Source organism: Salvia miltiorrhiza, chromosome 5, assembly GCF_028751815.1.
Source record: "Salvia miltiorrhiza cultivar Shanhuang (shh) chromosome 5, IMPLAD_Smil_shh, whole genome shotgun sequence".
Taxonomy (NCBI): Eukaryota; Viridiplantae; Streptophyta; class Magnoliopsida; order Lamiales; family Lamiaceae; genus Salvia; species Salvia miltiorrhiza.
In genome coordinates this window covers 8,057,912-8,082,828 of record NC_080391.1, presented here as the reverse complement: position 1 = coordinate 8,082,828, position 24,917 = coordinate 8,057,912, and the positions used below count along the sequence as shown (strand labels likewise).

At 36.6% G+C, this 24,917-nt stretch overlaps 1 protein-coding gene and 1 long non-coding RNA gene across 3 annotated transcripts; one reads left to right on the top strand and one right to left on the bottom strand.

Moving 5' to 3' along the window:
* The first annotated feature begins 5,056 nt into the window (after window positions 1–5,056).
* Window positions 5,057–16,295, top strand: LOC130985708 (uncharacterized). Of its 2 annotated transcripts, XR_009089051.1 has the most exons (3): window positions 5,603–5,807; window positions 15,325–15,403; window positions 16,000–16,295. It is a non-coding gene; the product is annotated as an uncharacterized LOC130985708 (long non-coding RNA). The 2 variants fall into 2 exon arrangements; XR_009089052.1 differs by lacking the exons at window positions 15,325–15,403; window positions 16,000–16,295 and adding an exon at window positions 6,404–6,699 and having other exon boundaries at window positions 5,057–5,807.
* Window positions 16,296–17,105: 810 nt separating this feature from the next.
* On the bottom strand, window positions 17,106–18,563 carry LOC131025475 (uncharacterized). Its single transcript, XM_057955270.1, has 3 exons — window positions 18,456–18,563; window positions 17,830–18,198; window positions 17,106–17,702 (listed from the first exon to the last, which is right to left on the bottom strand). Exons 1-3 carry the CDS (start codon window positions 18,561–18,563, stop codon window positions 17,106–17,108), a joined length of 1,074 nt encoding a protein of 357 aa, XP_057811253.1.
* Between the last annotated feature and the right edge of the window lie 6,354 nt (window positions 18,564–24,917).

Here is a 24,917-nt window from a genome sequence, read left to right as displayed (position 1 = left end):
GGGTGAGAGAAAATATATGTGTGTGTTTTTAATATTAATTTGGAAATAATAAAATGTGCCCCATCCATAAAAAAGTATCTTTTTTTGTCATTTTGTAATGTTCATAAAAATAAATTCTTTTTATTTTTTGAAAACTATCTATCACATGGTGGACCCTATTCTTCACTTACAATATAATTAATTATTATTATTAACACTATACATTTTAAGTGAGACCATTTACTTCACTTACAATAAATTAAATCATTTTCGTTAAACATGTGCCATCCTTTTTTAGGACTATTTTTTATGTAGGGGGAGTACATTTGAATCCCACGGCCAACAATTTTACATCAATAATGCTATTTGGATAAAATTTGTCCGGACAAAATATGGTTAAATATTTTATGAAATACATTTATTTAAAATTTTTGATTCAAAATAAAAATGAATTTAGCTAGTTTTATTGTTTTCTCCATATTGTGATTTTTTAAATATTTTTTTTAATTTTTATTATTTTTGAAGTATAAAAACTACAAAAATATTAACAAAAACTAAAAAAATTGTTGAAAAACAATAAATAAAAAAAACTACAATATGGACAAAACAATAAAACTAACTAAACCCTTTTTAATTTTGAACCAAAAAATTTAAATAAATTGATTTTTAAACAAAATTGATATTTTTTTGCCTGAATAAATTTTGTCCAAATAGCACTACTCATTTTACATTGGTGAATTAAAAGTCAGCTAGTCCTATGATTAATAACTCGTAAATCATGTAGAAATGAGGAAGACTTCTTTAGAGGCGGAAAAAGAGTTCACGGAATTTCAACTCCTTAAAGTCAATTAAAATATATAATGTTTATTACACACATTGCGTAATTTGGTAAAAAAAGGTTTCATTTTCATTATCAGTGTGACCTGTTTTGACAAAACACCAGCTTACTATAAAGTACTAAAATTCTTTCCGTCTATGTCTAAATAACGCGTAAAAAGTTGATTAAGAGATTAAAAATGTTGAGATTTAAAAAAATTAAGAATTGACTTTTGAGGCGATGAATGGCAAAAGTTCCCCATTTGGGAGGTTAGTAGCCAGGACATAGTATATGGATAAGCGTGATTATTTGCTTTATCCTCGCGTATTATGAAGATAATATAAAATCCTTGCCCTAATCAGTAATCACTAATCACCTTCTCTAGAAGTGGTCTATGACTCTGAACATACTTACGCCTTCTCTATCTATTTTCCTTTTGTTTTCTTTTAAGAAAATATTCTTGGGCCTAGCCTGCATCATTTTCAGTTTAGCTACAAGCTAATTTATTGTATGTTTTTTTTTAAAAAAAAGACAATTATTAATTTTAATTACGGAATATGTATATACTGTGCATACAAGTGAAAATTGTATTATTCATACTTAAACGTCATAAAAAATAAATTTAAATATACTTTTATTGGCGTACTATAACATTTGCTAGGACACTTCACACCTACAATAATACCAACTTAATTTCTCTATCAAACAAAGACCAATAATACATTAGAATAAAAGAACATTCATAATTTTTTGATAAATCTCAATGAGACCCAGTGACCCCACTGCCCCCAGGCACTGACAGATCCAATGTGATACTATATAATAGGCTATAATTGTACCCTCAAAAAATTTAAAAACATTACTAATATACATAAAATCAAAAATTAATTGTGTTCTATTTTTTTATTTGTATTCCTTTTTACACAGTGTTAATTCTCTTTCGATGAAATTGATTGAAACAAGTAAACATTTATGATTTATCTTATACTAGTGTTTTTACTCATCAAATAAACAAGTATTTTAGTATTAGCGAATGAGTGCCGCATGAGTAGTACAGGTTTAGCCGTTTAGGATTATAAGACTTCGCAATTTCATCGACATGCGCTAACCAAAATCTTAATAAGAGCAATTATAGGGTAGCATAATTAAAACTGAACAAGCAAAAAAAAATGGATACGGTAGATATCCCAATACGAAATACTCCATAAAAGTTTTTATATCGGATTAAAATCCTGTTACGCCTCTTACATTTACCATAGAATATAGTACTATTCTCATCGTCTCACTCCAATAGGCTCATTTCTTTTGGGTATAAAAATTAAGAAAATTTATTTTTTAGTAGGAAAGTGGTAGTAAAGTGGTGTGGTCTACACTAATTAAATACAATTTTTTTACTTAAAAAAGAAAATGAGCCTATTAGAGTGAAAGAGAGGGAGTATTAGATAATAGTAATAGGTGAAATGAGATATGTGGTTGACTGGTGTCAATTCTGTGGACATCATATCATATCCATCACATTTCCCACCTGAATGGCACGTGACAAACTTGTACCTAGCTTTTGTTCTTGTTGCAAATCTGCACATATCTCTCTTTTTCATATTCCGATCCGATCCATTCTTTTTGTCAATTTCTACACCTCAATATGATGTCAATTTGACGTTATTAAACAAAATGAAATTATAATTGTTTTACTACTTACTCCATTATTTATGGAATCTAAAGGTTATTGGTAAAATTCGAATTTAAGACATTAGTTAGATCTTAATATAATACTTGTTTTACTGTAAAAAAAAATAATACTCCCTCCGTCCCACTATTGAAGACACACTTTCCTTATTGAGGTGTCCCAATAATAAAGACACACTCCAAATAAGGAAAGAATTAGGGGTTAATTAACACTACTAATTGCACCTTAATTCAAGTATAAATAAGAAACAAAAAAAAACCCTATCTCTATTTTCACTCTCTCGGCCTCTCCGCCTCTCTCTCTCGAAAGTTCTCTCGGCCTCTCCGCCTCTCTCACGCTCTGAGACCCTAAGATACCGCCGCCCTCAGCCTTCATCTGCGCCGCCCTCCTCTGAAACCCTAAGATTCCACCGTCCTCAGCCTCCATCCGCGCCGCCCTCCTCCGAAACCTTAAGATTCTGCCGTCCTCAGCCTCCATCCGCGCCGCCCTCCTCCAAAACCCTAATCCCCATTTTCCCTTTCTCTGGAACCCTAGATCTACGCGTTTATGGCCGATAATATGGGTTGGTCGGCATATTTGAACTCCGAATTCGTCCCCGATTCGGAGGACGAAGAATTCTTTAAGGAGTTACCTCCGTTGCCGTCTGGTTTTGTCTATGAGGGGAGCGGCGGATTCCAAGGTTCTGAGGAGTCCACCGACGGTGCTTTCATGGAGGATTCGAGGGTTCCGAGGAGTCCGATCCGGCGGCCCATCTATCGCCGCCCCTCTACCGCGATGAAGGCGCAGGTGTCTGTAATACCCCGTTTCCCTGAGTTAAATTTAGAATTTATTTTCGAAATTTAGAAGTAAGATGATTCACGCCGGATATAAAGAAAATGAATTTATTTTTAATTCCAACAAAAATAAATATGATTTACAAAAGCATTTGTAAATTTAGTAATTAAATTATATGCATTGCATATTTATTTAATTTAGCATTCAAGTATTTTTACGAGCTATTTATTTAGCGAACCCTGAAGAATTATTACAGTTTTCATAGTATAATCCGGAAGATTTTATTTTATTATATTTAATTTCTCCACCAAATTTCCCACATCTACCTACTCTTCCACCTCCTCCATGACAGCCATGCCACCTTCCCTTACACCTCCTTACCACCTCCATGATTAACATCACTACACCCACCTAACATCCCACAACACCCACTACACCTACTCCTACACAGCAATGCATTCATCCACTCCTCTCTGTCTGCCATATCTCAATTATATTAAACCAAGGAGACTTTACTCATTCTAAAAGACATGTTGCATTCAAGAACTCTTATCTGCATTCAAGAAGGCAAGAATGCTCAAAAGGAATCCAGACAACAACGACTCAACTCCATCCAAAATTCCCTAAGGTTTCATTTATAAATTTCCTTGATTATTTCAGTTTGCTCACAATCACAGCATCTAAATTTCAGTCCAGTAAACCAATATACCCAGCAACACATATGCACAGCACCGCATATAGCATTCTCAGTAATTAAACAAAATGGCATTTCAAATGCATCTACATACACTCTGTTAATATATGTGTGTTTACATACAAGCATGAGATTGTTTTTAAAAGAAGAAATGATAAAAATGGAGTCTTGAACTTGAGTTGTCTGTCGAGTCTGGGCAGAAAGTCGACGGCGGTGGCTCGGCGCCACTGTCGGTCTGACCGGAGAAGAGAGAAGGTCGGGGGCTGTGAGCGGCTCATCGCCTTTGCTCCGGCGAAGTTTTGAGATAGATAGTCGAAGGCTGAGTCTAGGACTCCGGCGGGCGGCTCTTGCAGCTGCTTGTCGGTGAAGAGTTGAGCGAGGGAGAGTGGTGGTGGTTCGCCACTGTAACAGGCCGAGAGAAACAGCAGCCGTGGTGGCTGCCGATGGTCGACGGAAGGCGGCGGAGCCGTGGTTCCGTTCTGCCAAAGGGAAAAAGAAGAGAGAGAGGGATTTCAGATTTTTAATTTAGAAAAGGGGAAAAATAGAAAATGAAGGATTAGAGCTTACCTTAGGCTGCCGTCCGGTGGCGCAACGGCAATGGGGTCTGGCGGAAGTCAGAGAGAAGGGGGATAGGGCACGGCGGCTCTGCCGCTACCTTCCAACCACGGTGAGAGAGAGATGGACGGAGGCGGTGATCCTCTGTTTTGAACCGAGAGAAGGGAGAACCGAGGGGCAGTGGTTGTCGCCGCTCGCTCCGGCGAGCGTCCGCGGCGAGAGAGCAGTCGAGGGCGAGAGAGCAGTCGAGAGAGAGAGAGCAGTCGAGAGAGGTGAGGAAGAAAGAGAGAGCAAGGGCGAGGGATAGGGAAGTCAGGGATGGCGGCGGCGGCGGCCGGCGCTGCTACCGTCCGCCGGAGGAGAGAAGAAGGGGAGGAGGGGAAGGCGCAGCAGCAGCTGCATATGTGTGTGTGTGTTTCTGAAATGTGTGTGTGCGTGTGTTTGATATGGGAAAAGGGGGGAAGAAGAAATGGGCTAGGGCTTAGCTTAGGTTTGGGCCGATTTTTATCTAAAATGGGCTTTGGGGTGGGTTTGCGATTTGGGCCGAGTATTTGGGCCGATTTTTATGAGTGATGGGCTTCGATTTTTAAATAGATTTGGGCTGCGATTTTTAAAAGCTTGGGCCGATTTTTAATTTTATTTAGCTGGGCCCGATTTATTTTATTCAGTCTGGGCCATTCATATTTTATTGAGTTGGGCCTCATCTTTTAAATTTATATGGGCTATTATTTATTTAAGCATGAGCTCTATTTCATCTATTTAAATGGCTTCCCTATTTTATTTAATTAGACTATTAATTAGTTTGATTAATTATTTTTAAAGACTTTGGATTGCCTTCAATTAATTAAATTGGGCTTTCTTATTTTTAATTAATTGAACTATTATTAGTTTGATTAATTTATTTAAAGGATAATTTTTATAATAATATTAAATTATTATTAAGTGCATATTTTAAGTAATTACTTATCATATGCTAAGCATGACATGACATTTCATTTGCATCATGAAATAAAAAGTATTTATGATTTAATTGGTTTTATTTATAATTCCAATTATTAAAGAAAGATGAGTAAGAATATTGTTGGTGTTCTTAACTCAAGAGGAATGTTTTTAATTATTTATTCATTAAAAACCCGGCTAAGTGAATCATAGAATGTTAAGCACTACACCATGACTTAAGATTAGATTCAAGGAGACCTATTAAGAATAGAATTTCTTGTAGGCTTTGTGGACCAAGGGGATTAGCACTGTTTTCCCAAGACAGGTTATGTGATTATGATCTTCAGGCTTTGCCTATCCAGGTGGGCATTACTTTTACTATACGTATATAGAGATCCCCTGCGTGTCGTAGGCCTCTTATACGAATATATGCATGAGATGATTTTAACTGTTAATTTCAGTTTATTATTATGCCCAAATGATAAATGACTCTTATGAAATGAAAATGAAATGTTCATGAAATGAAATGAAATGTTTATGAAATGATTGACTGCCAAAAATGTTTATGTTTTTATATGTATCCTATCTGTGTTGGTTCGCCAACTTTAAAGGAAATCCAATTGGGATCCTATGCTAGACAAAGGTCGCTAGCTAGGGTTAACGTGTACACTTATGGAGACCGCGAGTCGCTTGCGACCGGTCTTGGCGTCCGTGGTAAGGAGGCCTCCTTCCCGGCGCGTGACAGAAAGGAACAGATATGGATCATATGAAGGAAAATGATCGGCCGATCGACTTTATGAAAATGAAAGAAATATTTTAGTAAGCACAGGTCATTTAAGAAAACCCCTGTGTGTTACTGTTATGGCAGTTCAATTTATATATGTATGCATGTTGTATTTTCGGCTATGCCCACTGAGTATTTTTATACTCAGCCCTGCATGTATTTCTAAATGTGCAGGTTGAGCAGTTGATGGAATGGAATGATGTTGAGCGGGTGTTCCTTTGACATTTCAAGAAATGTAACCTTGAGTATACATCTTCATATGTATATCTCACACGTTTTCCGCTGCAAAACACTTTGATTAGGATAACTTTATGTTATGAAATTGTGACACGTGTTATTGGGTAAACCACCTTAATCAGTTCTCTTTTATGTGTATGTTTTATAAGTATCCAAATGATCATATATGATCCTAGCTTTTTATCTATAAGTGACATTTTCATATACTTTAATGTTAAGTAATTGTCCATTTCCATTTCTTATTGTTCACCCCAAGTCATAACCCCTGTTAACCCGTCATTGGGATAGTGGGCTGTGACAGAGTGGTATCAGAGCGAGGTTCGTTCGCTCTGGCCCTAGAAACCTTATTCTAAAGAGTCGAGTCTAGTTTGATTCTTTAGACTTACACGGGCTCATATGGCACCGCTCAACACTCCATTGCATCGTGCTCAATCAAGAAAAGAAGGTAACTGCAGTTTCAACGTTTTAAAGATGTTAATGTTCTAAAATGCTTCATGAATATGTTTATGTGAAGAGCAGGTTATGATGAAATGTTGAATGTTTTGCCTTTCATGGCATATTTTCGCAATCTATGATGTTATGATCAGATGAATGATAGAAAAATTGACATATGTTTTCCCGGAGAACATAGATTGCTATAAGTTGCATGATCACAATTTTAAAAGAACATAGACTACTAGATTAGTAGTATATCTCTACAATCTAGATTCTTAAGGTGATGATGTAGAAGAATGAAAGAGAACTTAGAGCGTTTCAGCTCCCTTAAGAAAATGATGGTTCTTTTGAACTACAAAGAGGATTGAAAAGATATGTACGAGGTAAAGGAAAAGCACAGAATGACGATACACGACGAATTCTAGGTAAACGTTGCATCAAAGGTTGAACCATAGTCTCTACGTTCAAATGTTCAAGTGCAACGGAAGTACGACGGAATATCAAATCGACTTTTGCTATAGTATAGATTTTAAGAATAGTGTGTTTTGTCTGTGTACGTATGTCTGTGTGTATATGTCTTAAGAGAGGTTTGGGGTTTGAGATCAATAGGATAAGGAACCTTAAGATAAGTTTAGTTGTCATGATAAACTTATGCTTTGTTATGTATAGTATGTTCATGGCTCTTCAAGTTCGGGACGATGTTTCTCGTGTGACTGGGAGGTGATGATGTTGGACCTGGCCAGTCCACATGATCCAAATCTCAGTAGACGTCTTTTGGGTTGAAAACCCATGTGTTTCAACTTTCGGTTGAAAAGCCAGATGGGTTCTTACTCGAGGTCATTTTGTTCGACCTAGTAGTTAATCATTTCATACCCTATGGTCATTCTTTTGATTCTCTTGAACAATTTCTACAACACCTTGCTTTGATGTTGTGTAGAGTTTGAGCCTTGCAACTCGTGAGTTGTCATAATAGATCCCCTTGTTTGATAAGACCAAGAAGTGTTAGTCTACCGATGTAGTATACTACCCAAATTATGGCTTCGTATAATTGTGTCTCATTGTGATTAGTTGAGATTAGTCTTTGTCCTATAAATGATATCGACCACTCATTATGATAAAAATTCAGAGTTCAAGCTAAGACCGTAATATAGTGTTCGAGTACGAGGACTTAAGTTAATTGGTCTATGATAGTTTTAAAATAGATTAATAGGAAAGTGTTATTCATGTGATAGGTAACAAGAAATGGGTTGATGACTATTTTAGTCTTTGGAAAATAGGATACTCCATAGATGAGCCCTAGGAATGAGGTAGGAGTAATGAACCGCCACAAAAGAACGAGGGAACTTATTCTCAAGTAAATCTCGTGTATATAAATTGGAATTGAGAATCCAATTGATATGAGGAGAGACCCGAATCTATTCTAGATCGGAAAGTTAAAGTACTAAGGAATAAGTCGATACCCTTAGTAATAGTTCTTTGGAAGCACCATCATCAAGAAGAGGCGACGTGGGAACTCGAGTTTAGCATGAAGGAGAAGTACCCAGGATTATTTTCATGTGGTACAAATTTCGGACGAAATTTCTTTTAAGGAGTATAGTATGTCATACCCCGACTTATAATCCCTGATTAAGGGCTTAATTATTAATAATTAGGATTCGGCATCCATTTATAATAAAAACTGGTTTGATTTATCTGATGTGATTTAATCATTATATATGTGTTTTAATGTGCTTAGTTAAAGGAAAATTTTTATAAATGTGGTGCATAAGTTTTAATTAGTGAGTTAAGTGTATTTATATGAGCCACATGAATTTTAAATTATGCATGAAGTCATGAATTTTATCTAAATTTGATAGTACATGTAACACTCCGTACTTTTCCCTATGTTGTGAGATAGTGTCTTAACACTATTGAGAGTACTGAGATGTCAGAGAGATTGATTGTCCTATTAAGAAAATAGGAATAATGAGTTGGAAATAGAGCCGAGAAAGAAAGAGTGAAAAAAAAAAAAAAAAAAAAAAAAAAAATCGGTCGGAGAGACGTCTAGTTTGTCTGTGTTTGCCGACTGCTTTGACGTGATATTATGTGAAATTACGTGACTGATTGATTATGTGAGTTTTGTTACGTATGTCATTGTGAGCAAGTTATTATGATTTTTATTTGAGGATATTAGCACTTGAAATTTTAATTAAGTTTCTAAAGCAAGTGCAGTTTATTTTTACCGAGAAATCAAAGAATGCTGGTTAATGAAAATATTTCCAAGCATATATTTTGTTTTAAAATTATTTTTCCTATGAGAAGAATATTATAATTGAGTGAGTGCACTAATATTAGTGCTATAATTATTTTATGTGGTCACATGAATAATTATGTATTGGTATTTTATTAATGAGTACATTTCTATAGTTATTGTGATTTATTTTTAATCACCCTTCTCACACTATTACTTTAATTTCCCTACCATGTGACTAAATACCACAATTTGCCAAGTGTAGAGATTATTGAGAGAGTGTAGAGATTAGAGAGATCAAGGCATTAATTGCCAATATTTCCTTAAGATTACAAAATCCTCTTTAAAGATCACAAGATCATTTACAATCTTGCAAAATCCTCTCTCACTCCTCACTCATCATTTTCGACCAACACCTCTCTCCCTCTTTCTCTCACTTTCCTCCATTTTCCTCCACTGAAGAGACCTTCGAAGCTTCCACAAAAAAAAAAAAAAAAAAAAAAAAAAAAAAAAAAATACAAAACACCTCAATCCACTCTAAAATCTTCCATAAACACATCCTAGCTACTTATATTCAAGAGAATCATTGAAGAAAGGCTTCCAAGCTAGAGTGAGAAAATATGAGTTTTGGTGAGAAACTTGGGTAAGTGATTCTTATTTTATAGATCTAGATTGTATGATGTTATATGTGAGTATATGATCATGATTGAGCAAGAAAATCACCCAACTTATTTCTATGAAATTTTCGAAAATTAGGGGCTTGAAACCCTACGAAATTTTGTTGTTTGTTTTCTTGAATTGGCTTGAGTTATATGATGATTGATGATTATTGAGTTAATATATATGAATATCTTGATGATTAGCCATGAGATATAGATTTTTCTATTAGGTTAGTTTACCTAAAATTGGGATGTTGAGATCCTATGGATCAATTGATGTATTGATGATGGATTTGAGTTTATGAGATGATCTAGATGATTAATGATGGATGAGATTGAAGCTTGAGGTTGAGAGGTGAAAAATGAAAAGTGTTAGTTTGAGGAAGAAGATGACATACATGTGTATCTATATATGATCTTGTTTTATGATGTTGATTTGTGCTAATTGGTAACCTATGATGTTAGATCTATGACTTGATCAATAGGTTATACATGATTAGTGATATTTTCAAAAGAGTTTAGTTTAATAAAAATTATGACTTTTTGCCTAAGTGTTATTTAAGTGATTCTGGCTTAAGATATATGTATTTGAGCATGATATTAGTGTATAATTATGTTTGAGTAAGTCTTTTGTTGGCTAAGAAAATTTTTGACTTAGTTTAGTTTATATGAGTTTTTGAGTTTTCATATTTTGAGAAGTCGATGATTGATAAAATGAGGTTTAATTGCTTTATGACCATTATGTGAAAGTTTGTCATGTTTTATTAAGAGTTTTATGATGATACATGAAGTTTCATTAGAGTTTAGTACATGATAAAAGGGAATCTATATGTGTATAATGATTTATATGATGAATGAGATCATGTTTGAATAATTGAGTAATTTTGTGCATGAAAATGAAAAGAGAATTTTAATGATGCGTTCATTGAAACGTTTTACTAGAGATTTGAGGTTATGATGTAAGAAGAGAGTCAAGATTTGAGTATGATGAGCATTATAATGTGCTTGAATGTTTGTGAGTGTTATATGTGTTTAAAATGAGCTTTGATGAGTTTTCTTTGAAGGAATGTTGAGTTGAGCATGTTTGCTTGTGTGATTGAGTTCGGAGTCATTTTTCGTGATGCACTGACCTACTGTGATCGACGGTTTTTCAATGTCAAAAAGCTTTGAAAATTTTATACCAAGTCTCTACATGAGTCTTGAGAATATCGGTAAAATTTCAAGTCATTTGGACTTCATTTACTATTTTTATAAAATACAAAACCGAAACTGCATATTACTACCGAGAGCTTCAGAGAGCAGGGGAAAGAGTCATTCATTTCAGTAGCTTCCTGTGTGATCTAGCTTTCCAAAATTTTATGGTATTAACCTTATTGTGTTAGCTAGATATCCACAAAATGTGAGCCCAGTTTGACAACATTTACTATTTTTAAAAAAAAAATCCAAGTTTTCGATTGCTCAAAACTGCCGAATATGGTAGACTACAGTAAAACAGTCATATCTCCTACAATACTTCGAGTTTTTGACTCTATTTTTTTTTTATGAAAATAGACTCGATGACCTTTCTTTTGGTATGAGTCTCGAGTCCAGGAGGTGTCGAAGTAAGAACAGGATAGATTTTGAAGTTGAGTCAGTGTAAAAACAGAGCATGTTTTGATAATGTTTGATTGTGTTTTCTTATATGCTTTATGTGATTGTGTTGTCTATGTGTTGAATGAGATTGGACGAGCCTTATATGAGAGATAAATCGAGACTTAGTACCATGATCTTCTTGAAACTTATCCTTGAACTTAAGGATTTGAGATGAGTGGAGAGTTATATAGAGTTGAGTAAAGAGATAGAATATGAGATAGAGCATGAGTTAAGGCTTTATGAGTATGGATTTTAAAAAAATTAAAGTGTTTTAAATCAATTCCTTTTTAATGGAGTTTAAAATGCTTATTTAAGTCATTTATAAATGAATAATGAGAAATGCGTAAAGGAGTTCGTAAATGAATCGCGGCATGAGATTTTCAATTTCCCTAGTAAACTAGGGAGATATTATGAAGGAACAAGCAATGAACGAGACTCTCACCACCGAGTCACTACAACAATTGGAGAAGGAAAGAGTTCACGCACAAACAAGATATGTATACCACCTCAAGATGGAGGTAAAGAAAAAGAAAATGGAAGGAAAGCAATAGAACTAAACTTAAGGTATAACCCAACCCAAAGGCTAGTAGGCTCAAGTTAAGAGAGTGAATGCTTTGGCTAAAGTGCCAGAAGCTACAGCAAGAATAAAGTTGGAACGCCACCACAATGGAAACTTAGAAACCCTCATTAAATAATCATTTGGAAATGAGAAAATGAGTTTACATGGCAGAAGGAGTGCCATTAATCTTTAAGTGAAAGTTACCAAGATGATGAGAAAAGTTTGATATTAGAATTCCCTAGTCAAATCTGAGAAGGTGACTTAGGACGAAGGAAACAATTAAGGTAGTTCACCACTTTACTAAGATGAAGTGGGTGAAAGAATGTTGTTAGGTCCTGAACTGGTCCAACAGATGATTGAGAAAGTCGACCACATCAAACAAAGAATCAAAGAAACTCAAGATAGACAAAAGTCTTGCGCCGATAAACGCCGATCGGAATTAGAATTTAATGTTGGGGATCGAGTTTTCCTCAAAGTCTCTCCCTCAAAGGGAGTTATACGTTTCGGAAAGAGGGGCAAGTTACGACCCCGTTATATAGGACCTTTTGAGACCCTAGATAAGTTAGGTCTTTGTAGCCTATAAGTTGGCTCTGCCACCAAGCATTGTGGATGTATACAATACGTATAGCACCTCGCAATTAAGAAAGCATGTGATTAAGCAAGATAAAGTAGTCCTAGCCAGGACCTAAGTTGTGATGAGAAATCAGTCCAGATACTTGATCGCAAGATTCAAGTTTTACGAGGCAATAATATTGTTCTCGTCATGTAGTGGAACCATCACAGGATGGAAAAGGCCACAAAAGAGATGAATGAAACGAATGACTAGTATCACAAGATAGAATACCAGATATGCAATTCCGAGGACGGAATTTTTATAAGGAGGGAGGAATGTAATACCCCGTTTCCCTGAGTTAAATTTAGAATTTATTTTCGAAATTTAGAAGTAAGATGATTCACGCCGGATATAAAGAAAATGAATTTATTTTTAATTCCAACAAAAATAAATATGATTTACAAAAGCATTTGTAAATTTAGTAATTAAATTATATGCATTGCATATTTATTTAATTTAGCATTCAAGTATTTTTACGAGCTATTTATTTAGCGAACCCTGAAGAATTATTACAGTTTTCATAGTATAATCCGGAAGATTTTATTTTATTATATTTAATTTCTCCACCAAATTTCCCACATCTACCTACTCTTCCACCTCCTCCATGACAGCCATGCCACCTTCCCTTACACCTCCTTACCACCTCCATGATTAACATCACTACACCCACCTAACATCCCACAACACCCACTACACCTACTCCTACACAGCAATGCATTCATCCACTCCTCTCTGTCTGCCATATCTCAATTATATTAAACCAAGGAGACTTTACTCATTCTAAAAGACATGTTGCATTCAAGAACTCTTATCTGCATTCAAGAAGGCAAGAATGCTCAAAAGGAATCCAGACAACAACGACTCAACTCCATCCAAAATTCCCTAAGGTTTCATTTATAAATTTCCTTGATTATTTCAGTTTGCTCACAATCACAGCATCTAAATTTCAGTCCAGTAAACCAATATACCCAGCAACACATATGCACAGCACCGCATATAGCATTCTCAGTAATTAAACAAAATGGCATTTCAAATGCATCTACATACACTCTGTTAATATATGTGTGTTTACATACAAGCATGAGATTGTTTTTAAAAGAAGAAATGATAAAAATGGAGTCTTGAACTTGAGTTGTCTGTCGAGTCTGGGCAGAAAGTCGACGGCGGTGGCTCGGCGCCACTGTCGGTCTGACCGGAGAAGAGAGAAGGTCGGGGGCTGTGAGCGGCTCATCGCCTTTGCTCCGGCGAAGTTTTGAGATAGATAGTCGAAGGCTGAGTCTAGGACTCCGGCGGGCGGCTCTTGCAGCTGCTTGTCGGTGAAGAGTTGAGCGAGGGAGAGTGGTGGTGGTTCGCCACTGTAACAGGCCGAGAGAAACAGCAGCCGTGGTGGCTGCCGATGGTCGACGGAAGGCGGCGGAGCCGTGGTTCCGTTCTGCCAAAGGGAAAAAGAAGAGAGAGAGGGATTTCAGATTTTTAATTTAGAAAAGGGGAAAAATAGAAAATGAAGGATTAGAGCTTACCTTAGGCTGCCGTCCGGTGGCGCAACGGCAATGGGGTCTGGCGGAAGTCAGAGAGAAGGGGGATAGGGCACGGCGGCTCTGCCGCTACCTTCCAACCACGGTGAGAGAGAGATGGACGGAGGCGGTGATCCTCTGTTTTGAACCGAGAGAAGGGAGAACCGAGGGGCAGTGGTTGTCGCCGCTCGCTCCGGCGAGCGTCCGCGGCGAGAGAGCAGTCGAGGGCGAGAGAGCAGTCGAGAGAGAGAGAGCAGTCGAGAGAGGTGAGGAAGAAAGAGAGAGCAAGGGCGAGGGATAGGGAAGTCAGGGATGGCGGCGGCGGCGGCCGGCGCTGCTACCGTCCGCCGGAGGAGAGAAGAAGGGGAGGAGGGGAAGGCGCAGCAGCAGCTGCATATGTGTGTGTGTGTTTCTGAAATGTGTGTGTGCGTGTGTTTGATATGGGAAAAGGGGGGAAGAAGAAATGGGCTAGGGCTTAGCTTAGGTTTGGGCCGATTTTTATCTAAAATGGGCTTTGGGGTGGGTTTGCGATTTGGGCCGAGTATTTGGGCCGATTTTTATGAGTGATGGGCTTCGATTTTTAAATAGATTTGGGCTGCGATTTTTAAAAGCTTGGGCCGATTTTTAATTTTATTTAGCTGGGCCCGATTTATTTTATTCAGTCTGGGCCATTCATATTTTATTGAGTTGGGCCTCATCTTTTAAATTTATATGGGCTATTATTTATTTAAGCATGAGCTCTATTTCATCTATTTAAATGGCTTCCCTATTTTATTTAATTAGACTATTAATTAGTTTGATTAATTATTTTTAAAGACTTTGGATTGCCTTCAATTAATTAAATTGGGCTTTCTTATTTTTAATTAATTGAACTATTATTAGTTTGATTAATTTATTTAAAGGATAATTTTTATAATAATATTAAATTATTATTAAGTGCATATTTTAAGTAATTACTTATCATATGCTAAGCATGACATGACATTTCATTTGCATCATGAAATAAAAAGTATTTATGATTTAATTGGTTTTATTTATAATTCCAATTATTAAAGAAAGATGAGTAAGAATATTGTTGGTGTTCTTAACTCAAGAGGAATGTTTTTAATTATTTATTCATTAAAAACCCGGCTAAGTGAATCATAGAATGTTAAGCACTACACCATGACTTAAGATTAGATTCAAGGAGACCTATTAAGAATAGAATTTCTTGTAGGCTTTGTGGACCAAGGGGATTAGCACTGTTTTCCCAAGACAGGTTATGTGATTATGATCTTCAGGCTTTGCCTATCCAGGTGGGCATTACTTTTACTATACGTATATAGAGATCCCCTGCGTGTCGTAGGCCTCTTATACGAATATATGCATGAGATGATTTTAACTGTTAATTTCAGTTTATTATTATGCCCAAATGATAAATGACTCTTATGAAATGAAAATGAAATGTTCATGAAATGAAATGAAATGTTTATGAAATGATTGACTGCCAAAAATGTTTATGTTTTTATATGTATCCTATCTGTGTTGGTTCGCCAACTTTAAAGGAAATCCAATTGGGATCCTATGCTAGACAAAGGTCGCTAGCTAGGGTTAACGTGTACACTTATGGAGACCGCGAGTCGCTTGCGACCGGTCTTGGCGTCCGTGGTAAGGAGGCCTCCTTCCCGGCGCGTGACAGAAAGGAACAGATATGGATCATATGAAGGAAAATGATCGGCCGATCGACTTTATGAAAATGAAAGAAATATTTTAGTAAGCACAGGTCATTTAAGAAAACCCCTGTGTGTTACTGTTATGGCAGTTCAATTTATATATGTATGCATGTTGTATTTTCGGCTATGCCCACTGAGTATTTTTATACTCAGCCCTGCATGTATTTCTAAATGTGCAGGTTGAGCAGTTGATGGAATGGAATGATGTTGAGCGGGTGTTCCTTTGACATTTCAAGAAATGTAACCTTGAGTATACATCTTCATATGTATATCTCACACGTTTTCCGCTGCAAAACACTTTGATTAGGATAACTTTATGTTATGAAATTGTGACACGTGTTATTGGGTAAACCACCTTAATCAGTTCTCTTTTATGTGTATGTTTTATAAGTATCCAAATGATCATATATGATCCTAGCTTTTTATCTATAAGTGACATTTTCATATACTTTAATGTTAAGTAATTGTCCATTTCCATTTCTTATTGTTCACCCCAAGTCATAACCCCTGTTAACCCGTCATTGGGATAGTGGGCTGTGACAGTGTCGGAGCTAGACTCTCTCCTATGCACGGAAAGCTGGGACGACGTCGTGCGCGAGCGAGAAGAGGTTGTAGGCGGCGACTGGTGGCGACGGTGCTCCCCTTTGTTGCGAAGGATGGTGGAGACCATGTATCCCGCTTTAAAAGGGTGAGATCTTTCTTATTGTCCCGATATTTGTGATTGTCTATGTCTTGTTGGTATGAGGGGTGTGGCCCTCTGTGCTCTTATTCCTCTGTGTTCCTCTATATCTTGTTGGTATGAGGGGTGTGACCCTCTGTGCTGTTGTGGTAGATGGACTGAATGCTGAGATGATGAACTTGCTGCTCATTTGTTTGATTTTCCCTATAATGCTAAAAATCTATGATTAAATGTCAAAAAATGAGATTGTGGGCTGTGTCCCCTACATTTTGTTGATTGGTTGCTGCCATGGTTCTTTCTTGTGACTAATTGTGTTTGATTGAATATGGTGTGTGCCCTGGTTCTTTCTTGTGACTAATTGTGTTTGGTGTGAGGGGTGTGTCCCTCTTGTTTGTCCTGTCTATTTACATTTAGTTCGAAAAACTGATCTTTCTAACAAAATGTCCTTACTTTTGAGCTTTACAAAAACTATGCCCTGAGCTTTACAAAAGACTGCCCCCTGTTCTTTACAAAAGCCTATACCATGAGCTTTACAAAAAACTATGCTTTGAGCTTTACAAAAAATTAGGCTCTCAAGCTTTACAAAAAATATCTACCATATTTTAACTAAATGGAGGCATCCTCAATCATATTCAAATGATTGAAGGCTGCCTCCATTGCTTCAAATGGAGAAGGGTCTAATCCCAACTGCATTTTCAACTGCTCCATGCCTTCCACCACTCCTTTTTCAAATAAATAGCCAATGCACTCTTCCACAAGCTCTTTTGGCACTTCTAAGGCCATTGGAAGTGCACCTTGTCTTGCAAGCACTCCCTTCTTCATGTGTGGAAGCTTGTAACAATTCTGCCCTCTTATTTTCATGATTTCAGTTAAACATCCCTGTAAGCTCAAGAAAACATAGTTTAAAGTATGAGGACTTAGCTCCTCAAATGAATTTTCAACTGCTTTTACTAGCTCATGCTCATTTGTGGCAACTGACTGTACTTGCAAGCTTTGAATAGCCCTAAACCAACCCAAGTCATTGATGTTGGTGTCTGGGCTATTTGGAGGTTGCTGTACAATATGGATATCAAAGCCATTGGTTGTTGTTGCAGCTCTCCAATCTGGATCATTGTCCTTAATATGTGGCATTGCATTATCTTGCTGTATATATATAGTTTTGCTTGCAAATTGGGGCCATTTGGCCATAATTGCTGGAATTAACTGTATTTAAAGGCATAACAAACTGAAATTAATAAATCTTGCATAACAAACTGAAATTAATAAATCTTGCATACATTTGAATGCAATACACTACAAATTGGAATAAACTTCAATTAGGATATCTTGCCTTGGAGATATAGCAGTCCTTCATCACTCCTTTAGTGATGGACTGGATTGGCTTCTCCTCCATTGTTCCAGCCAGCCTGTTCTTGCTTGTTCTTTTGGCTGGTACCATCTCAGTGAAAGGGAAAATCCCTATCTTGCCATCAAATAACACACTCCCATCTTCATTGAATAGAGGCATAACCACTGCACAACTGAACATAACTTTTTTGATAAACTTCTTACTCTTGCATGCGCGATGTGGATCAGTTTCCTCTGGAGTTAAGTAAAATTTGTGGTTTGCTTTGGTGATGTAGAACCACTTCTCATCAATATGCACTACATTGTGCATATTCTTGAACTTTAGGACATTGCATATCCTATCATACACAATCTGTTCAAAAGAGAACCGTAGCCTCAATAACTTGTTGGGGGGCGTCAAATCGGGTCGGATAGCACTTGAATGAGCTCTGATCAGCCCCTTAGAGATCCATCTACCCACTGTACTTTTCGAGCAATTTATACCTGTTGCAAGTCTTCGAATGGTTCCCCTTTTGTGCAACTCTAGACTAGCTATGAGTTCTAAATCTATTTGCACTCTTTTTCTTCTACATTAGTTGATTTTTTTGCTTTGAATAGAGACTAACTGACCTTGTGCTTGCTCCTTTTTTGCAGCCTGCCATAAACGCGCGACGGAGCTCCGACAACACCCCCACTTCGCCATGGCAGCAGTGATAGTCCCATGTCGGAGCTTCCCATCTGTTGAATTTTGAAGAAGAAAGAAGGCCATGGCTTGCCTTTCTTGGCTTGATAAATCTTTCCTTCTTCCCATCTTTTCTTTTCTTTTTTTGGCTGTGGAGCTTCTACCACAGAAATTATGTGTACGAGCAGCCCCTTTTATAAGGTTGGTTGTCAAAATTTGGTGGGAAAATTGAGTTGGAAATGAAATTTGGTGTTGGCGCCTTTATTAAAGAATTGGAGCATTTATTTTCATTTTAAATTTGGAGTAGACGCCTTTTTTATTGTGTTTCATTAATTTGGACTTGAATCCATATTCTATTTTTAGAATTGGATACAAAAAATGATTAACAAAAATTGGATAAAAAAAAATGATTAAAAAAAACTGGATGAATAAAATTACAATAAAAATTGTTAAAAATTCTGGATGAATAAAAAACGATTAAAAAAAACTGGATGAATAAAATTACAATAAAAATTGTTAAAAAAACGATTAAAAAAAACTGGATGAATAAAATTGTTAAAAATTCTGGACAATTAAATTAATTAAATTTTTTGAAATTTATAAAATTACAAAATTTAAAATTAAAATAAAACATTAAATAGAAATACACAAATACACTAAACTAAAACTAATCAACTAAACTAATAGAGGTGGTCCCCAACACTTTAACCACTAAACTACCTCTCCTTAATCTCCGTGCCCAAAAGACCTGTGTCTTTATTAGTGGGACGGCGGGAGTATCACTCATAATTAATTTACGGACTGCGCTTGTATAGTTTAGTCTATTGATAACACATCCAAATATTAATGAATTTTATTTAAAATATCAATTTAGGTTGAAATTTATGGACCGATTTGAATAGATAGAAAAAAATTGAAGGTTGAGGACACCAAGCGGTGCGACCTCCTGTGTGTGAACAGTGAGGTCCCGGGTTCAAACCCCACTGCGCTCCCCCTCCCCAACTCCCCCAAGTAAAAAAAAAACAATTTAGTTCTATCGACCCAATTCAAAATTAAATGGGTTAGCTCGGTTGATCAAAAAAATTCTTATTGTTTAGTTTCAAACTTCATTACTTTATTTTTGAATTTAATAATAAGATATTGATGCTTGTAAAATTTATTTTAGTTTTTTTCCGACGTTTAATAAAAAGATTTGAGACATGAAAATTATTGAAAGATGATTATTTAGATTAAATGTGTGTGTATTCCTTATAATCTCTTATAAAATTACATTATGTAAATTGATATTAAAATATTAACTTATTTTTGTATGTAGTACAACGCAGAGTGTCCTGTTGAGAAAACACGACTTATTTTTTGTTACAAGAATATAATATCAAGAAAAAATATACATATAAAAAAATTTAAACTCTGGAAACTAAAATTTTAAATTTATAGCCGAAAATTTATAATTCAAAAAACATATTCGGCTCCGTTAAACCGAACTGAAAATAGCTGGAAGTTAAATGAATTGACCAAAAATGAAGTAGGAGAACTCGATTGAGTTAAGTTTCTTTTTCCACCAAATAATTAATACGTCATAATTTAATAAACGTGTATGAAATGTAACACCGTTAGAATATAAAATGTATGGTGGTTTTTTCATCATGATAGTAATTATGCAAGTTGTGGGTGAGTTGACGAGTGTAGTTAAATCTTGAATTTCTAAGATGTGGGGCTAGAGCTACACTATATACATTTGTGTTCTAGATGTCATTATTAAAACATTCTTCAACAACAGTGGGTAGTAGGAAATTAAAGTCATAAGCAATGACATGGTCAACTTGTCATTTCACACTGAAAATCCACCTTTGCAATAAGACAAATAGGTAATCCAGAGGAGTGGATGGCTGTAGACTTGTATATCATACAAATTAAGTAAAATAATTTGAATATATTAAGATATAAGCCTGATTCTGGAAGGGTCAATAGGGCTCAATACTTTTATCCTAAAAAAAACTAAAAAAACTCTTTGAAAATTGTGCCAGTCCTTCTCGAAAAAAAAAAATTGCGCGAGTCTATAATTGTATTCAGTGTGCTCTTCATTATGCATCGACCTTTACTAATTTAGATTAATGGTTGGAAATTCTCCTGATTTCGGAGCTTATTTTTTATACGCCGATATTTACACGGATTTTTTTCTGCATTTAACCCTAACAGAAAGAAAGAATTTATGTCTATCCAAATCCTGGTACGCATTGCGCCTAATTAAGAAACCAGGAGCATAATTATGCGTCGTAAAGTCGTTAGATAAGGATTAAGATGATATGTTTGCTCAACGGCGAGAGGCTTAGGATCCTATATTTCCAAATAAATTTTCAATTCATATTAAATCCTTGCGGTCATCATAATTACAGTTCTATTTGATGGAGCGAAGCAAGATATAATTATATGCTAAAGACAAATTAATAATTAATGGCACAGTCTTGTGCATGCTCGTCCGACCTCCGACGAGATCTTTCACATAGTACCAAATCAGGATACAAAAATTAACAACATATTATCAAATATAGATTTAGATTTTAATATAAATATTTAATCCGTGCATTAACAGTGTGTTGTAGTTTGAAGGCTTTTTTACTAGTAATAATTAGTTGGGAGATATATATATATATATATATATATATATATATATATATATAGGGGCGCGCTCCAATGAGACCCCCTATTTTTCGTGTAACATGAGTACAATAAATAAGACATATAATACTAATGAACAAAACGTATATCTAATGAACAAGATGTATATACTGATGAAAAATAAAATTTAGAAAATTCGTAATGAATAAGACATATATACTGATGAACATGGCCGTATATATTAATGAACAACGCAGTATATACTGATGAATAACAAAATTTAAAATATTCTGCTCCCTCCAGGATTCGAACCCTGCGAAAAAAAAATCACCCTCCAGATACAATATCAGCCATATGATTGATAAAATAAACGCACCAGATCGTGCCCTAGATCTCACTAAAATTAGGGAGTCTCATTGGAGCGGCCCCCTATATATATATATATATATATATATATATATATATATATGTATAAAATGAGCTATAAAAATTGATTTGTTAGACAATTAATATCATCCGTCCACCAAACATCTTCATCGGTAAAGTGGACACGGGTTTTAAAAAAAGTTAGTTGTGTATATCTGATTAGTGGAGAAGGATTCCCAAAAAATTGATTTTTTTTTGGTGATAGTAGATTTATGTGAGTCCATTAATGATGATATATGTAAATATGTGCAAATTTTAAAAATGCTAATTAATGAGATTATGTCCAAGAAATGAATAAAAACATGTTTTGTAGACAGAAGAAAATGAAAAATTAGGAAAATGTTTCGTGGACCAAAGAAATAAATAGTTTGTGAGAAAATCTTTTGTAAATATTGAATAAATGTAGTTAAAAATATATGTGTCAAAATAAAATTAAATATAATAATTATTATAAAAAAATAAATAAAAAGATCATACATTTTATGAACACATTTTTTATAGGGTAAATATCATATTAAACCCTGAACTATATATACCCGTTTTATCAAAAATACCCAGAACTATAGGAAATATCGTCTAAAACCCCAAACTATTAAGTTCGTATCAAAAATATCTCGCGTCCATTTTCCAATTACCAGAAACAAGATGTGGCTCGCCGGATGCCATAGTGTAACTTATATTTATTTTTGGGAAAATGTGCAGATTGGCCCCCGAAGTAGTAGCCCCTATAGCGTATAACCCCTCTTACTCACTGTGTGTGCAAATAGGCCCCCGAACTCAAACAAACCGCTCAAATAAGCCCCTCTGACTAAACGACGTCTTCCCACCGTTAGTCAACCCATTTTTTATTTTATTTTTTAATTTACTGTGGGGCCCACCCTTTGCATTTAATTCCCATCGTGGATCTCCGCCTCCTCTCCCAATCGGAGCTTTATTCCCTCTCTCGCTGCTCTTCATCCGCTTCTTACCCCAACCGCCGCGATGACGTCGTCATCCCAATTATCGACCGCTCCGTCTTCAACGAGTCCGTCGGCTCCCGGAAGCATACCTACTCCCGCCTCCACTGACTCCTCGTCCGCCACCCCTCGCTGCCGCACGCCCATCTACGCTCCACCGCTGCCGTCTATGGCGTCACCAACAGTAAATTCGATACGAAAAACGCTGAGAATCACCAAATCATCAATCTCCTTAAGCAATTCTTCACCGCGGACATGAACCCCGCAGATTTAATCCCCGTCGTCGCCGTCCCCATCCAATGCGCTCCGCAAGTACTCAAACAGAAACGCGGCTGGCGTCGCAGGACCGATTATTTAGGGAATGTGAGGGATTTAGCTGTGGAGGTTAGTGTTATTGATGCCAGCTATGCGGAGAGGTTGCAATTGCCAATGCCAATTTTAAGAATTTTTTCGCTCTACAGATGATTTCAATCACAAATTCAGCCTCTGTTCGTAAGGTATAACATTTTGTACAGCTTGTACAGTGAGAGAGTTGGTGAAGGAACGAGTTGCTTGCCGATTTTAAGGAAAAAGACGACGTTGCATGGGCAAGGGCAGTGGCCGTGGTAGCGGCTGCTACCATCGAATGAGGGGGAGCGACTATTTGGGGATCTAGGTTTTGAACAGGGAAATATGAGGAGTCGGTCGGGGCGGCCACGACAGCTCATGACGATGGCGTTGAGGCGGCGATTTTTGGAATTAGTGTGAGAAGACAGAGATAGTTGAGAGGGACTGTGGTGGTTGAGGGCGGCGCCCTTCGCCGGAGCAGGAGGCGGAAGGGGCGAGGGCTCTTTGTGTCTATGTGGGTGTTTTTCGACGCAGGGCTCTTTGTGGCTCTTCCAACTCCACTTCGACGACCACCACCACCGTCGACCGCCTCTCTCGCTCCTCAATTGCTGCCGCCGTCGAGAGGACATGAATCCTTGTTCCGGCGAGAGAGGGAGGCTGTCGGGGAGAGAGATTGAGAGAATGGTGAAGGTGGGCCCCACATTTAATTTAAAAATAATAAAAAAGGATTGACTAACGGAACCAAACGGTGTTTGGCCAGAGGGGTTTAATTGAGCGATTTTCAAGACTTCGGGGGCCTATTTGCACACACAGTGAGTAAGAGGGGTTATACGCTATAGGGACTACTACTTCGGGGGCCTATTTGCACCTTTTCCCTTTATTTTTTAAATGACACGGCATAAAACGTTGTCGTTTTGTACCATGTTATTTTATAAAATTAAAATCCACACTGAAATTTGAACTAAACTGTGATTGAACAAAAAAATGCAAGAAGATATATCAGCCCCAAAAACGCAGACGAAACCGTGCGGTCTCTCTCCTCCAGATGCTCTCTTAATCGCTCTACGTCGTTTGCCTTCTCCACGTCGAGAACAAGAACGACAAGCCGCTCATCTACCTCGTCTTCTAGTATCTCAACACCGATATCAAGAAAAACATTGATTCCCACCACAAGGGGCCCAACCTTAGGCCCCCCTTGTCGTCGCAGCTGTTCTAGAGCTTCCTGTACCAGCTCTACAAGGGGGTGGCGCACTACCGCAACCACAGCGTTCTCCATTGCGATTTCAGGCCGCATAATCTGTTGCTTGATAAGGAGAATGAGACACTTAAGATCGTTGATCTCGGTCTCGAGAGGGCCTATACTGTCCCTCTCAAGAACTACACGCACGAGGTATTGTCGTCTATTTACTGTAATTTTTTATTTGGCGTTGAAGATGAGGTGGTGTGATCTTTAAACTGATCAGCTTGCATTTTTTTTGTTTAATCACAATTGTATTCAAATTTCAATGTAGATTTTTTATTTTTTTAAATAATATGGCATAACGTTTTATGCTATGTCATTTAAAAAAATATAATATAAATTATAATGTGATATCTGACGAGCCACATCACATTTCTGGTAATTGAAACTTGACGCGGGATATTTTCGATACGAACTTAATAATTTGTAGTCTTAGACGATATTTCTTATAGTTCATTATATTTTTGATATAACAAATATAATTAAGAATTTCATTTTCATGTGATATTTACCCTTTTTATATGATAAGATGATTTCTTGCAAAGTTTTATTAAGTAGTAATAACTAAATTAGTAATCAATTTTGTAACTGTCGGTTTTGACCCGGGCCCCGATATGTGACTCATGCTCATGCTGCGCGTGCCCCGTGCGGGACCCCGACCCACCACCCCACTCATACGGCGTCCCTTACAGCCGCCTTGCCCATTTTAGCTATGGATCCTTTATTTGTATACGTACACTATACAATGAAATGTTTTTGCTATTTGCAAATTGCAAGTAGCAAATGACAACATCAATTGTGTTTCAGTATTAGAAACGTGCAACAACTTCTTTTCTCTCTCT